The sequence below is a fragment of the Xenopus laevis genome, chromosome 2S (genome assembly GCF_017654675.1).
Source record: "Xenopus laevis strain J_2021 chromosome 2S, Xenopus_laevis_v10.1, whole genome shotgun sequence".
NCBI classification, from domain to species: domain Eukaryota; kingdom Metazoa; phylum Chordata; class Amphibia; order Anura; family Pipidae; genus Xenopus; species Xenopus laevis.
In genome coordinates this window covers 60,716,145-60,733,034 of record NC_054374.1, presented here as the reverse complement: position 1 = coordinate 60,733,034, position 16,890 = coordinate 60,716,145, and the positions used below count along the sequence as shown (strand labels likewise).

At 39.1% G+C, this 16,890-nt stretch overlaps 1 protein-coding gene across 9 annotated transcripts; it reads left to right on the top strand.

The window, feature by feature from the left end:
• The first annotated feature begins 2,680 nt into the window (after positions 1 to 2,680).
• nfya.S (nuclear transcription factor Y subunit alpha S homeolog) lies at positions 2,681 to 11,795 on the top strand. 9 transcript variants are annotated; one of them, XM_018249334.2, is made up of 10 exons: positions 2,681 to 2,834; positions 5,271 to 5,382; positions 5,539 to 5,622; positions 6,028 to 6,171; positions 6,358 to 6,489; positions 8,351 to 8,456; positions 8,954 to 9,120; positions 9,232 to 9,405; positions 10,563 to 10,664; positions 10,752 to 11,795. In XM_018249334.2, the coding sequence occupies exons 2-10, from the start codon at positions 5,311 to 5,313 to the stop codon at positions 10,767 to 10,769; spliced, it is 999 nt and encodes a 332-aa protein (XP_018104823.1). In that variant the 5' UTR covers positions 2,681 to 2,834; positions 5,271 to 5,310; the 3' UTR covers positions 10,770 to 11,795. The 9 variants fall into 9 exon arrangements, with proteins under 9 accessions (XP_018104823.1, XP_018104822.1, XP_018104820.1 ...); XM_018249333.2 differs by lacking the exon at positions 5,539 to 5,622 and having other exon boundaries at positions 8,972 to 9,120; XM_018249331.2 differs by lacking the exon at positions 5,539 to 5,622 and having other exon boundaries at positions 8,972 to 9,120; positions 9,232 to 9,417.
• Positions 11,796 to 16,890: the final 5,095 nt, after the last annotated feature.

Genomic DNA, 16,890 nt, shown 5'->3' with positions numbered 1-16,890 from the left:
TTCAGCTCATGAAACACCAAGGCAACAGTTTCTATACAATTTATTGTTCCCAAGTTGTTCATTACATTATTCTCCATTAAAGGAAAACTATACCCCCAAAATGAACACTTAAGTAACAGATAGTTCATATCATATTAAAGGAAAACTATACCCCCAAAATGAATACTTAAGCAACAGATAGTTTATATCAAATTGAATGACATATTAAAGAATCTTACCAAACTGGAATATATATTTACATAAATATTGCCCTTTTACATCTCTTGCCTTGAGCCACCATTTCGTGACCATCTGTGCTGCCTCAGAGATCACCTGACCAGAAATACTACAACACTAACTGTAACAGGAAGAAGTGAGGAAGCAAAAGGCAGAACTCTGTCTGTTAATTGGCTCATGTGACCTTACATGTGGTTTGTATGTGTACACAGTGAATCTTACGATCTCAGGGGGCAGCCCTTATTTTTTAAAATGGCAATTTTCTATTTATGATTACCCAATGGCACATACTACTAAAAAAGTATATTATTATGATAATGGTTCATTTACATGAAGCAGGGTTTTACACATGAGCTGTTTTACTCAGTATCTTTTAATAGAGACCTACATTGTTTGGGGGGTATAGTTTTCCTTTTTTAAGTGGCATATTACAGAATCTTATCAAACTGGAATATATATTTAAGTAAATATTGCCATTTTACATCTCTTGCCTTGAGCCACCATTTCGTGATGGTCTCTGTGCTGCCTCAGAGATCACCTGACCAGAAATACTTCAACTCTAACTGTAACAGGAAGAAGTGTGGAAGCAAAAGACAAAACTCTGTCTGTTAATTGGCTCATGTGACCTAACATGTATGGTTTGTTGGTATGTTTGTGAGTACAGTGAATCCTACAATCCCAGGGGGCAGCCCTTATTTTTTAAAATGGCAATTTTCTATTTATGATTACCCAATGGCACATACTACTAGAAAAGTATATTATTATGAAAATGGTTTATTTACATGAAGCAGGATTTTACATATGAGCTGTTTTATGCAATATCTTTTTATAGAGACCTACATTGTTTGGGGGGTATAGTTTTCCTTTAAGGGAGACTTTCAGTGCATGGCAGAAAAGCAAAGCAGTTTATGGTTAATGAATATAATATTATTATAGCTGTGTCACTATATCTTGCCTTTCATTTTTATCTTGCCATTGTTGCACCGTAATTGTGCGAGAGTAATAGTAAAAAAACAACCCAGCTCCAACAATATTGTAGCTGCATTTGGGTGTGTAAATATTGAATAGAGTCTAGCTGACATTAATGCACTGGGATCCCCCCTCACCGCACAGAAATTCAGAGGCAGTGATCCCTTCAATTCCTACAAACATCCAGCGACACAATGAACTGCCCCAAAACCTAAAGTAACATAGTAACATAGTAACTAAGGTTGAAAAAAGACACATGTCCATCGAGTTCAACCTTTTTTTTTTTTTATTAACTACCTATCTGCCAGTTGATCCAGAGGAAGGCAAAAAAAACCCATCTGAAGCCTCTCCAATTTGCCTTAGAGGTGGAAAAATTCCTTCCTGACTCCAAAATGGCAATCGGACTAGTCCCTGGATCAACTTGGACTATGAGCTATTTCCCATAACCCTGTATTCCCTTACTTGTGAAAAAGCCATCCAACCCCTTCTTAAAGCTATCTAATGTATCAGCCTGTACAACTGATTCAGGGAGAGAATTCCACATCTTCACAGCTCTCACTGTAAAAAACCCCTTCCGAATATTTAGGCGGAACCTCTTTTCTTCTAATCGGAATGGGTGACCTCGTGTCAGCTGGAAAGACCTACTGGTAAATAAAGCATTAGAGAGATTATTATATGATCCCCTTATATATTTATACATAGTCATCATATCACCCCTTAAAGGTGGCCATACACGGTCAGATAAAGCTGCCGATATCGGTCGTTTGGACCGATTTGACAGCTTATCTGCCCGTGTATGGGGGCTTCCGACGGGTCTTCCCGATCGATATCTGGCCACGATATCGATCGGGAAGGTTGGATTTTTACCCGACCGACCCGTCGGAGCCGCTTGGCGCATCGTAATTCGATCGTTCGGCCATACGGCCGAACGTTCGAATTACCCCCGATATAGCCACGCAGTTTAGTGGCATATCGGGGAAAGATCCGCTCGTTTGGCGATGTCGCCAAACGAGCGGATCTTGGAGTCTATGGCCACCTTAAGTGCCTCTTCTCCAGCGTGAACATCTCCAATTTGGCCAGTCTTTCCTCATAGCTAAGATTTTCAATACCTTTTACCAGCTTAGTTGCCCTTCTCTGTACCCTCTCTAATACAATAATGTCCTGTTTGAGTGATGGAGACCAAAACTGTACGGCATATTCTAGATGGGGCCTTACAAGTGCTCTATACAGTGGAAGAATGACCCCCTCCTCCCTTGAAGGTAGAGGTTGCAACCTGTACTAAACCTACAATACAAGTTGGCAACCCTGGGAATTTAGCTGCAGGTCCTGTCAAGAGTCCGCAGCCCGCCCGCCCTTGAACCCATTACCACTTTCCCATGTTTGAATTTGGCGCTCATGAATAGGTAAACCGCAGTGGAGCGGTCACATGGTAGGATCACATGACCGTGACGACAGCTTCGACGACCTGCCGCGACTTATTCGCCGCATATGACGTTTAACGCTGTTACGTCGTCACGCCCACAAGGCAGCTACGTAATGCATCACTACGCTTACGTGTAGTCGTGACGCCGCTCTCGCGTGAGGAGACGTGGAGTTGGGATTTATTGTAATATTAGTATCCTGATAAAAAAAGCAGCTTTTCGGGAGTAGTAAGTATCCATTTGGTACTGATGGTTGTGTAATAAGGAAAGGCTCGACTGTTTAGCAGTATGCTCTTGGATTACCGTCCCCCATGCTGTTTGTGAGTTGCAGGCTTCGGAATGGAGGGCGGGAATTAGGGTGACTGCATATTATTTCTCCTGCATAGCTTTCCGTACTAATTGGGGAAAGCCCCCTCCGAAATCTGTCGCTAACTGACCGAGGGGGTTGATATTCCAAGTAAATGCTGCGCAGCCGGATCCTTTAAGACCCCCTGGACCACGGTCTTCCCTGACCCCTCCAAATGCGGCCTGCTTATTACCCGATCCCTCTGGGTGAACGATTTTGTATTTGAAACGATAGAACTGGGAGATAATTGTGTATTTCGAATACTCTTATGTACCACGTGACCGACTTCTTGGCAGATCGGTCACAAAGGTAGTCTCGTCGCACTAATCAATTGAAAAATAATCTTAACCTGAGAAGCTTTGGATCTGATCGAATAGTTTTTTTTTTTTTCAATAGACTAAAAAAGTAGTTGTACACCATTGTGTATTTTGTTTGACCACTGATGCTGCTACAATCTGGGATGCACATGCTTGGTGGCCACAGCTACCCACAACCCAAAAAATGCCTAGTATATTGTACTGCTGCTTGGTAGTAATGGGGAAATTTACAAAACGTTGTTGACATGGCAACCATTTCAGTTTTTCTTGCAATCTATTGCTGATTGGTTGCAATGGATAACCATTATGATGTAAACTAGCTTGGTCTTTTTTTATGATCTTAAAGGAACTATAAAATGAAAATTGTTTTAAAGGAATGACCATACTGTATAATGTACTGCTGCCCAGCTCTGGTAACACGAGTGTTTTTGCTTCAGAAACACAACTTCAGTTAATATAAAGAAGCACAGTAGAAGTTCTGAAGAATCCCATTGTATATTACAGTGCTTATCTGTTATCAGCTATGTATCCTGTGCCTTTTCAGCTTTGAATGGTTGCCCCCATGCTACACAGTAGCTTGTTCATAAAAACTGTAGTAGAGTTTCTGAAGCAAGCACAACACTAGGTTATTTTTTCATTACTTTAAAAGACTTGTGTTTTGCTGTTACTGTTCTTTTAAAGTGGCAATTTACCTTAACGTTTAGTATGTTATAGACTGGCTAATTCTAAGTAACTTTTCAACTGGCTTTTATTTTTTATAGTTTTTGAATTGTTTGCCTTCTGATTCTTTCCATCTTTCAAATGGGGGTCACTGCCCACATCTAAAAAAAAAACCTGAAATTCTACACATTGATATTGCTTCTTTTTATTACTCCCTTTCTATTCAGGCCTTTCCTATTCTACTCTTGCTCAAATCAGTACATAGTTGCTAGGTTAATTTGGAGCCTAGCAACCAGATTGCTAAATTTGCAAACTGGGGAGGTGCTGAATAAAAAGCTAAATAACTCAAAATCCACAAATGATACAAAAAAATCAAAACCAATGACGTTACAGAAAAGGCCCTCTAAGCGATTTAATCCTTTCGGTTTTTTTCCAGCCATCTGCTGAAAACACTATATGATCTATTGTTTAAAATCACCATAATAAATAGAATAGTTTGTTAGTATTGGCATAAGGCACAGCTCATTTTATAGAATGCTTATCTTTGATAGCAAAAAAAAAAATCTATCTTATCTTAAAGAATATGCAACAATAATTTGACGCAAAAACAAGTGAGTGTTGTAGTATAACACCTCCACCTAATCACACACCATGCATTGTTGTGTGTCTATTTTAATTGCACATTTAAAATTAAACACCACGTGCTGATAATAGCTGGCTACTCACAGATGTTTTAGGATGTATTCGGCATATAACAAATAACCAAACGTAGCTTCCAATGAACTTCTTGCTGTAAACAGATGTGGAGCACAGATCAAAGAAGAAGAGAGAGAGAGAACTGACCCATATGGCTGCACCTTCCCATTCACAGCACCCAAAAACTCAATGTGTAAATAAATGGATAAAACGTAACTTTTAATATACCATTTAAAATTGGTATCCAATGTTCACACATAAAAATTGGTTTTATTATTTATTATTACTTTTATTAATTTATTTACACATTTGAGTGTTTGGGTGCTGTGGATGGGAAGGTGCAGCCATATGGGTCAGTTCTCTCTCTTTTCTTCTGTGATTTATTATTAATTATCTGACTCTGCACACCATTCTCCTATGACTGATGGTTGGTGCTCCCTGATACCTAACTTTCATGTAGCTATGGAGCACAGTAATACTGTAAAATCTTTATTACTTATAAAAAAAGCCCTATTCGTTGTGCTCCTCGGTATATGATGTCCCTTTAAACAATCAATGCTAGCTAATGCATAGCAGTAATGTGTCATAATTTCAAATCAAGCTTGTACTTCATATATTTATTTTCTCAATTTTGTCTTTCAATAGGTGTCTTTAAACTAGATTGTGTAGGCTTTCTAAGGAGCAGATGGAGCAATATACAAGCAGCAATGGCTCTCCAGAGCAAATAGTGGTTCAGGCTGGACAGATCCAGCAGCAGGTGAGTATTCCTATAAAATGATGTGTATTGTGATTTTGCAGGTTTTTGTTGCAGAATGTTAAGGGAAATGACTAGATTTTGCAGTATGTGATCTTTGGAAAGACACATGCTGCTATTTCATGGTCTGGCTGTTTCTTCTTGTTCCTCTCCCCTTAGCCGGGTGCGGTCACTGCTGTCCAGTTACAGACCGAGGCTCAGGTGGGAGCAGCCTCGGGGCAGCAAGTTCAGACCCTCCAGGTAGTTGTGTCTGTACGCTGCATGAGTCACATAATATACACTCCATGCAGTATCTGTATGAATTATACGTCTATCACATAGAGTGCATTTTGACTTATCTTTGTATCCAAGCACTCATCATGTTTGAGCTTTAAATATGTTGACTGTTATATACTTGCTTACTTATTAAAATTGCAGCATGGACCCAATACTTTGAGTACCTATTTTTCCCTACTTTGCATGAGCCTGGCTTTTTTTGTCATTGCCTATTACCCCATAACCATATTTTGCTAAGAAATATTGCATTTGTGGCTTTCTCCATTTTCTCCTTTACGGAAATCTTTACGATACAATGTTTGTTTAATCAAATCAGATTTACAACAATCATGTTTTTTATTATTATTATTATTATTTTTTTTTATAACATAGGTACAAGGTCAGCCGCTTATGGTGCAGGTCAGTGGGGGGCAGCTAATCACCTCCACTGGACAGCCTATCATGGTACAAGCTATGGGTGGCCAAGGCCAGACTCTAATGCAGGTGCCGGTATCTGGATCCCAAGGACTGCAGCAGGCAAGTGTATTAGATCTGTGAATAATGTGAAATACATGTATTCTGTGCTTTATATTGGAAACATTTTAAGTATTCAACTAGAACTTCAACTTATTTACATAGAACTTATTTGGTATGTAATACTGTGATTGTGTTTTTATTCTGAGTGGGACAATTTATGACTTGCTGTTTGCACCTTTCTTATAGATACAGCTGGTTCAACCAGGTCAGATTCAGATTCAGGGAGGTCAGGCTGTACAGTTGCAAGCCCAGCAAGGGCAGCCCCAACAGATTATTATCCAGCAACCACAGACGGCTGTAACTGCAGGACAAAGCCAGGTGAGAAGTTACAAGATATTCTTATTTAGAAAAAAATATTTGTATCTTAAACACAGATGTTTTCTTTAATGTGTTCTTCAAAACACTTGCTGAGTGTGAAAAATGTATATATTGCAATTTTTTTTTTGTTTCATCTAAGTTCATTTTTATCTGTTCCAAACACAACTTTATTCTACTGGTCTCTGAATGGATGCCAGTCAAATACAATGGAAACGTGAATGGAGTAAAACAAAGTACAGCCAGGCAGAATATAATGGAATCAATTAGTGAATGTGTTTAGGTGCCTTCAAATTTACATCTCAAATGCATTGTGTAAGTGCCCTTAAACATGAAGAGAACTGCAAAAGTAGGTTTAACCTTCAGTCATGAGTGACTGAATTCATTGTTTAAAAAATGATGGCATGCCATCCAGGCCCAGATCACTCCCACTATCCTGTTTCACAAATGCGACAAGGTTGTTATGGAATGGTGTTTCTTTCTGCATGGATGCTCCTTGTTTAAGTTCTATTTTGGCTTCAACTGCCCACAAAAGTTCCTTCCAATATATTTTATGCATGTCCGCATAATGTTTAGCAAACTGCAGATGGTCAACAATATTGTTGGGGGAGAGCAGTGAACTTTCTCCTTGATACCCTGCCATCCACACCATTACTGTTTAGTGGAATCATTAACCTCATCATTCGCCAATGTGAGACAGGACTTCAGTTGCTTACCTTGTGTTTCTTTGTAACCTGACGCCTTGCAGTTGGAATTATCTTTGGCCAGCCACTTCTGGGTAGGGTAACAATAGACTGGAACTTCCTCCATGTGAACACAGTCTGTCTGACTGTTTGGTGGAATCTAGATGCTTTAGTTCTGATTTTGTAACCTTTTCCAGCTTAATGGGCATAAACAACTTTTAGGAAGATTTTAGATTAAGTTTTAGGTCACATTTATATAAAAATATAGAACATTTTAAAGGGTTCACAAGCTTTTAAAGGTGAACTAAACCGTAATGAATGTGGCTAAAACGGTACAGGTTTTTAAATCTTTATATCCTTTTATATCCTTCCAGATGGAAAGGTAGCCAAAACTACAATGAGAAAAATCATATTGTCTGGGGGTTGCTGAAAATAATATTGCCTGGGGGTTGCCGATTTATTAGGCAGTGCTAACACTTTTTCTGGGCCATTGGTTTTTCTTGGGAAGACTGTTTAAGCATTATGCTGCTATCTTGCCCCATTTTCCAAAGTATCCCCTGTTCTTGTGCCCTTGCATGTGCACATGTGCAAAAGATCCCTAGAAAAATGAAGTAAGGTGGTGGTTTGGCTTTTGAAAATTTAAAGTGCACCTGTTGGCCAAAAATATTATCCCCAACCAAAGGTGTAGTCTGCATTCCCTTTTGGGGTTAGTTATTATTTTTTTTTTTTTTTTATAAATTCCCCCCCGCCGCCAGCACTAGACTACCCGCACTAGGAGGGAGATTCCAGTACGAGCAACCATGTTGGGGCACATGAGTGCGCATAATGAACGAAATCTGCAACTTATGTGCTCATTATGTGCATGCATGTGACGTCAGAGGCGCATTATGTGCATTTGCTATACACGTCATGGGCACTTGCACCAGTAGTTGAAATAAAATTTTTACTAACAAGAGAAGTCGGTGTAAGCAAGATCAAAGAATGGGAAAGTATAATCACCAATGTGGCTAAGCACACTTGACAGAAATTATGATTTCAGATTCTACTTGATTGGTTTTTTTTTTTTAATTTTTGTCTTGTTTAGTAAGTTAACTGCATGCTAATAAAAAGGAGCACATTGTAGAAAATTGCTTATTTTATTATGTTCCTGACCTGCTAATGAGTTCATTTAAAATTGTCAGAACCAACAACAGATAGCTGTTCAGGGTCAGCAAGTTGCACAGACAGCTGAAGGTCAGACTATAGTTTACCAGCCTGTAAATGCAGATGGGACCATTCTTCAGCAAGGTAAATAAACTTCATTTTTATGTTATCTTTACGATTACTCTGCTTTATAAAATATATCCTTATTTTCACACCTACCAGCTTCCATTTTGACTTAAAAGGGTTTGATCATCCTAATGCTTTAAAAAAAAAATTGCAGTTTAGCTTGTGAAGACTTTTTATAACTGTAATACAGTGATAAGCTTCTTTAGACAAGCACTGGCAACAGTCAGTCCTTGGCAGTCTAAATGCTTCCACAGAGTTACAGTGAGGTTGATGGTAGTCTTTGTAGAAGCAAACATTTTCTTTTTAAGCACTGGATGCTGTATTTTATTTTTTACTGTGTTTAATTTTACGTAATCACCTTGCTCTTGGACAACAGGTCCTCATAACAATGGTCACAAGTTGTGGATTATTGTAGTTGACATGTTGGTTGTGAGCACTGGTGATTTACATAGGATTAATCCTCTATCCAAACTCTCTGTCCCTGTGTTTTGTTTTACCTGATTTGCCCCCTTAAGTGACAGTCCCTGTTACAGGAATGATCACCATACCTGCTGCTAGCCTAGCTGGGGCTCAGATTGTGCAGGCTGGAGCCAATACCAGCACCACCAATAGTGGCCAAGGAACTGTGACCGTAACTCTCCCTGTGACTGGCAACATGATGAACTCTGGAGGCATGGTGATGGTATGTTAAAAAAAAAATGTGTGCCTCAGTGGTTTGAAAGCCTGATGATTTTTATTTATTTTTTATATTCTTACTTACTTTTTTGCCTTTACTGCTTATTCTTTAATAAAGATGGTGCCTGGTGCCGGGACTGTACCTACTCTCCAGAGGATACCACTGCCTGGTGCTGAAATGCTGGAAGAAGAGCCCCTCTATGTGAATGCTAAGCAGTATCACAGAATCTTAAAGAGACGACAAGCACGAGCTAAATTGGAGGCTGAAGGAAAAATCCCCAAAGAGAGGAGAGTGAGTGTTAGAGTAAGGATAAGGACCAGAAATCTCTCCCAGTAGCTTAAACAGGAGTGACATCAGTTTTCTGAATGTATGCTCACAAATAAAATGTACATTTTGAAGCAATAATAGTTTGTAAGCTTTACAGCCTAGACACTGCTTGTGATGTTAAAAATGCTTAACTACGCAGTTATTGACCCGTTTGACTGCACTGTACCATCTTTCTGTATAAAAAAGTGAGACTAAAACTAAAGCATTCCAAATCTACAAAAACCTTTTATTAGATAAGTGCTGGATTTTTTTTATAAAAGTATGTGTAAATATTAGCCAAAACACAGTATATTTTTACTGGAAGAGCATAATTCATCTTGTAGTCTGTTGAGTGTATCATAGGCATAAGTGTTTGAAATTAACCTTAAAGGACAAGGAAAAGCTTATATAGTATGTCGTAGCACCCCCCCCTTGATGTACCTGATCGCTAAGTTATTTTTGCAAAAATGTTTGAAGTACTCCTCCTGTGCCCTCTGATAACTTCGACCATTCCTCTTCCTGTCATAGCTTCCATGTTCCTCAGTGTGGTATAATCAACTTGGGTGCTGCTAACAATATGTGCTTGTGCCCAGATTAGACCTCCCTCCGATCCAGGTGCATCCCTGAATCTTGCGCGCTCTGGCAAATCTCCTTCTCCCATCTTACAAAGCATGCTCACAAAGCCTTTTGCATGTACTGTCTTTTTTTTCCCTACAAAAATGCTTACGTTCTGAAAAAGGGCTTGAACTAGAGAGGACTTAAATGCACACTGATTATAATATCTTGCCTGAGACCCTGTGTTGGTGTGTCTGAATCTGCATGCACAGTAGAGTGAGAAGCCAAATGTACAAGCAAAAAAGCCAACTTTTCACTGTACTGTGCCTGTGTACCCTGTCCAAAGTGATGTAGAGTAAATATTAGGAGATTAGGTCTTAAATTTTCAAATTTGACTCTACTCTTAGGATATTGCCGGGGACCTCTGGGGTTTTGGCAAAGATGGGGGATGCAGCAGAAACAGCACCCCCGGATCGGTGCTCTTTTCAGTGACCGGTGCACTGGTCCGGTTAGAAATTATTCAATATGGGGGTGCCAAACAAACATGCTCACAATTGTGAATGTTCCTTTACTTTTCTTTTTCTCAGAAATATTTACATGAATCCAGGCATCGCCATGCTATGGCTCGAAAAAGAGGGGACGGTGGAAGGTTTTTCTCCCCTAAAGAAAGAGAGAGCAATGATTTACAGGTAAAAGATGTGTAAAAAATTCTAACTGAACAGCTAGGTAGTTCTATAATATGAAAACAATCTGACAGTGTTTCTTTCATGTTTCAGGAAGTGGAATTTCATTAGAAGCAAGGTGGAGCTGAACTGAGAAGCAAGGTGGAGCTAATCTAAGTACATTGCATTTCCACTTCAGAAATAGGTTGTCACATAATGGAGCATGGGATGCATAGTAATTTTTTTTATCCTAACATGATTCATCTCAGGGAAGAGTTTACCATATAATGCCATCACTTTGATGTCTCAAGGAATGCAACACATGACATCAGTCAACTCCTATCTTCCTGTTAATATTTGATCAATTAGCTCCCTCTGCACTGCTCTTATTATGGAGTCTCCAAACAATAACTTAAATTACAGACCTCTGCATGCAGGTTTTGAATCATTTGCCACAAGGGGTTACTGAGTGTGTAACTGTCTGTTTCTTGGACGAGCCCTCCATTCAAACTGTCACTGCGTTATGGGCCAATAAAGGGAACTTCATTTCTAGAACTGTTCACTAGGATAGGAGAGCATGCTATTGCAGTGAAACTTTATAGGCTTTTAGTCCAATATGTATCAGACAGTGTATTGTATGTTGTCATTGAAACATTTGATGTTTCTAAAGAGTTGTTTTTTTTTTGTTTTTTTTTTTAGAAGTAATCTTGTTCATGTTTGTATAGCAATACTTTACCTCTGCTTCATTTTAGGGGTGCTTTGACTAGGGCTGTTAGCTTCATTGTATTTTGATATTGCATTTTTGAGGGTGGTAAATGTATTTTGAGATAATACTTTCTTTACTTTTGCAACTTTGTACATGAAAGGTTATTAATGCCAATATGAATTTTCACGTCTGTTCTAATAATTTTGTTTTCTGCATTTCATTTTCCCCATCTTCTAGGTATTAAACATAGTTTAGCTAACTTGCAGACAGTACTTTCATGAACTTTTATATGTCCTATAAAAACCTGAGTGTGTAGAATCAGGGCCGTGTAGTACTCCTAAATTTGTTACTTATGAAAATCTTTGTAAATATTTTTTTTCAGAACAGCATTTTTTCTGTTAGCTGTATTTGTACTGTGTACTCGCCCAGCTAATAAAACTTTCTAACAGCAAGCAATGTTATTATCTGTGTTTCCATCCTCCGTGAATGTTAAACTAGCCGTAAATGACATGGCGAAAATCTGCTTGTTTATTGAGGTTGCCAAGTTATCAGATGTTTAACTACCAGCCTGGTGAGCAAAAATGGTTATGTTTTAGCCAGTGTGAATATGGAGACCTCTTGTGAAAATGTTTGGCTTTGGGGCAAAAACTTTTAAATAACATTTACACAAACGTTTATTTCCCAATATATATTTCACCAAACTCTAACCAAATATGTATTTGGGGCAGCAAAATGATGTCCCATACGTGGACCAACAGGCTAATGTAGGCACTTTTGAAAGATAGTCAAGAAATGGCATTGACTTAAGTTTTTGTTCCTCAAGTCAGATTCCTAGTAAGCGAATCAAACCATCACTTTAAAGGAGAACTAAACCCTAAAATGAATATGGCTAAAAATGCCATATTTTATGTATTGAACTTTTGCACCAGTCTAAAGTTTCAGCTTGTCAATAGCAGCAATGAACCTGGACTTCAAACTTTTCACAGGGGGTCACCATCTTGGAAAGTGTTTGCAACACTCGCATGCTCCGTGCGCTCTGAGGAGCTGTTGAGAAGCTACGCTTAGGGGTTGTTGCAAATTATCAAGCAGAATATGAGGTTGGCCTGTAATAAAAATCTGTTGATTCACGGCTGATTATTAAAATCTGATGCTAGTTGGCACTGGTTTCTGTACTGCCATGTAGTAATTATCTGTATTAATTACGAATGATATTGTGGCATTTATATTCTATGAGTACTGTATATTTTGAGTCGGTCCCTAAGCTCAGTAAGTGACAGCAGCACAGAACATGTGCAGTGAATCAGCAGAAAAGAAGATGGGAGCTACTGGGGCATCTTTGGAGGCACATATCTTTACTGCCTTGGGCTGGTACAGAAGCACAAAACATAATGCACAACATTTCTAGCTACTTCTTTAGTTAACTTTAGTTCTTCTTTAAAGCACATGTAAAGCCTACATTTTTCTACCATGTATATAGGTTGGGCATATCTTCCTTACCCAAATGGCATTATTTGTACTGCATACATGCCCTCTGGTTGCCATTGCCATTACTTTTCCCTAAAACAAATAGCAGATTTCACCCAGGGGCCATTTTCCCTCTGACACATCATCAGTGAATTTATATCTGCGAACAGGACATATACAATTTAAAGTTCTTGCAATTAAAGAATGCAGGGTTCACAGACGAATTTACTATGATGGCAAGTCCTGCTTAGATTGAGTACTGTAATGGCTACTCTGAGCTCAGGAGATGAGTTAGGATTTAAAAATAGTATCAGACAGCTAGAGCAGAGTTTCTATGGGAACCAGCAATGCCTTCTCTTCATTGGCTGTTTGACTGGAGCTGTGTTTAGTAATCTGAAAATTATAGAAAATGACATCCTTAAAAACAGTGCTTGGCGATCATCGGTAATAGTGATGTCATTTCTGTCACATGACTTACTGAAACTTGTTTATTACAATAAATGTTCCCCATGTTGTAAAATTTGAGGCTATTGTAGAAGTCACAAAGGAGTAGCATGACCATATAAAAGTCCTTATGTTTTACTTTATTTCCCATTTAAACAGTGCATAATGTAATCAGTACTTGGTGATGTAATTTCTCTTACAACTCATTGAAACATATCTATTATGAATAATTTACCCCTGTTGTAAAATATGAACAGTTGTTAACAGTGCTTAGTAATATCATTTCTGTCACATGATTCACTGTAACCTGTTGTAAATTATTCAGCTTTGTGCTTTTATACATTCACGGACCTCCTCGATGACTTACAAGATCTTATATCTTATGATACATTATTCAATACATAACTTAATCAGGAAGACACTGAAATTCAATTCTTAGTTATTTTAGTTTTCATTCCGTGTCAATTCGATTTGCTGCCAGCAACCTCCACTGACACTTATTTCTCCCTCCCCAAGGTACATTGTTCCTTTGATCTTTCAGTTACAAACAAGCAAATGTGCTATAATAAAGGGGCAACTTTTCCTGACATGTAATAAGTGCATTGTAAATGGGGTAATGTAAATAAACCTTATTTACAGAACTGAAAACAGATCTCTGCCTAGTGTATTTTCACACTTTCTATGCAATAATATTTTATTACCTGTTTAACAACTGCATCTATGGGAGATGGCCTTCCCATAAATCGGAGCTTTCTGGATAAAGGGATACCATAAAAAAGGTAGGGATGCACCGAATACAGGATTCGGTTCGGGATTTGGCCGAATCCTTCTGCCCGACCGAACCGAATCCTAATTTGCATATGAAAATTAGGGCCGGGGAGGGAAATTGCGTGACTTTTTGTCACAAAACAAGAAAGTAAAACATGATTTTTGGTTTGGTATTTGGCCAAATCTTTCACGAAGGATTCGGGGGTTTGGCCGAATCCAAAAAGTGGATTCGGTGCATCCCTAATAAAAGATCTCGTACTCGTATTTGCATTGTATTTATGGCTATAGTGCCACAAATGTACGTAGTGCTTTGCCAGGTATACACACAAACTTGGGGTATAGTTATTAGAAATGACCCATGAAGTTAAATTCAATCAGTCATTAATGAATGGAAAGAGCATGACACAGCTGTAAAACTGTCAAAAAAAGGTTACCCACCAAAAGTGACTGACTGCAAGGAGGAGACTAGTGATGGAGGACACCAAGAGACCTACGACAACTCTGTATGAGTTAAATTGAGCCTCAGTGTCTATGCATACACATGTTGCCCATGTGCTTTACCGGTTGTAACTTTAGGGGAGTGGGAAAGCAGGAAAAAGAAAGCCGTTTTAACTAAAATCAACATGGCATCCAACTACAGTTTGCCAGACGGCACGTGGCAACCTCTGAAGGAACACTGAAAGTGTTCACCGGTTCACACCTCAAACATACTGCTGGAGGGGCACCAGCATTGTGCCACTATATGTAGTACAGTATGAACTGTCCATCTTAGAGTCCTTTCTCCTGCTCTATTCTGCCTTCTCTATACTCCTTGTGTGTGCCATACTCTCTCTGTTCTATGCTCCGTTTGTGCCATACTCAGTCTGCCCTATGCTCCATGTGTGTGCCAGATTCTGCCTGCCCTATGCTCCCTGTGTCTGCCATACTCTCCCTGCCCTATGCTCCCTGGGTGTGCCATATTCTGCCTGCCCTGTGCTGCCTGTGTGTGTCATAGTCTGCCTGGCCTATGCTCCCTGTGTGTGTCATACTCTGCCTGCCCTTTGCTCCCTGTGTGTGCCATACTCTGCCTGCCCTATTCTACCTATGTGTGTCATACTCTGCCTGCCCTATGCTCCCTGTGTGTGTCTTACTCTGCCTGCCCTTTGCTCCCTGTGTGTGCCATACTCTGCCTGCCCTATTCTACCTATGTGTGTCATACTCTGCCTGCCCTATGCTCCCTGTGTGTGTCATACTCTGCCTGCCCTTTGCTCCCTGTGTGTGCCATACTCTGCCTGCCCTATGCTACCTATGTGTGTCATACTCTGCCTGCCATATGCTCCCTGTGTGTCATACTCTGTCTGCTTTAGTCCAACTTAGTCCAACTTCTGTCGTACCGAGGGCCAGAATTTTTCTGGCCTATGTGGTGGAGGGTCGATATTGGAAGCCAGTTTGACCACTCCCCTTTTTAAAACCACACCCATGTTATCACAAGAAGTTTTAAGACCTTATCCTGTTAGGAAATATGGATACAGTTGTCGGGGGTCCCTGATGGGCGTTGCTATGTTATCCACAGGGGAGGAGAAGCCATATGGATTGAAAGGTATGTCTTAATAAAAAACCATTTTTATCACATATGAGTGATGGGTGATATCCCCGCAGTGAGCACCGAATTTTTTTTTTGGTGTGCTACCACCATTTATGCAGATAAGGTCTTACAGCTTCTTGTGATAACATGGGTGTGGTTTAAAAAGGAGGAGCAGTCAACACTGGCTTGCAATATTGGCCCTACACCACATAGGCCATAAAAATTCTGGCTTTCGGTACCACAGACGTTGGACAGCACCGTACTAAATACTTATTTGAAGAGGGTGTATAATTATGCAATCATTTAATTTGTAATTTTTCAATTTAATTTAAATTCATTTAATTTCACTCAATGTGAAAGATTAAATTCCTGTTAATCAGTTAAAAACTCACTGTGATTCAGTATTCTAATAAAAATAAAACACATTTCAAGGGTTTGATTTTTTTAGGAACTGTATATTTTGTTCTCTACCCAAGTAATAAACCATTTCTGCCTTGAAGTCGGGTCTAAAGCAGATTCATTTTTTGGTAGAAGGTTTTATTTCTAGAGTTTTATACAATGTTTTTTTTTTCTTACACACTTTCTGTATTATGGTACATTATCCATTTTTCTTGCATGAACTAATTTAGTATAGTTGTGAATGCTGACCATGAAACTACACATAGTTAAAATACATTTCATTTCATTGGAGAATTCAGCATTCTCAGTTCCTTCCATTTTTTTACTGGACTAAAGTGATGCAGACAATGAGAAGAGAGAGACCAGGAGGGAACTGATTTGGTTTTTGCTTTGCCATTCTTTTTATAGTCCTGATGGCTGGAGGGTCATTAAAGACCCAGTGGAGTTACTGCTGACTATACTGAATGGCAAAATACTTGCCTGTAATTTGAAGGGTTTTCTGTTTCTATATGTATTAAAACACATTCCGAGTAGCTCTCCCTTTTAACTTGTTTCCACTGGAATCATTTGTATTATGTGTTGGCCAAAACCATTTACTCCATTAAAGGGGTTGTTCACCTTCAAACAACTAGTTGGTTTCAGATAGATCACCAAAAATAACGACTTTTTCCAATTACTTTCTATTTCCTATGTGTGACGGTTTTTCTAATATAGAATTGTAAAGTGTAATTTCTCTCCTTCTGAAGCAGCTCTGGGAGGGGGGGGGTCGCCGATCCTGTAAGCTGTTCTAAATTGATACATTTAGTTGATACATTTGTTATCTTTGTCCCTGCTGAGCAGAAGCTCTGGGTTTCATTACAGGCAGCTGTTAGAATTGATACAATTGTTGCTAATACTCCAGAGATGCT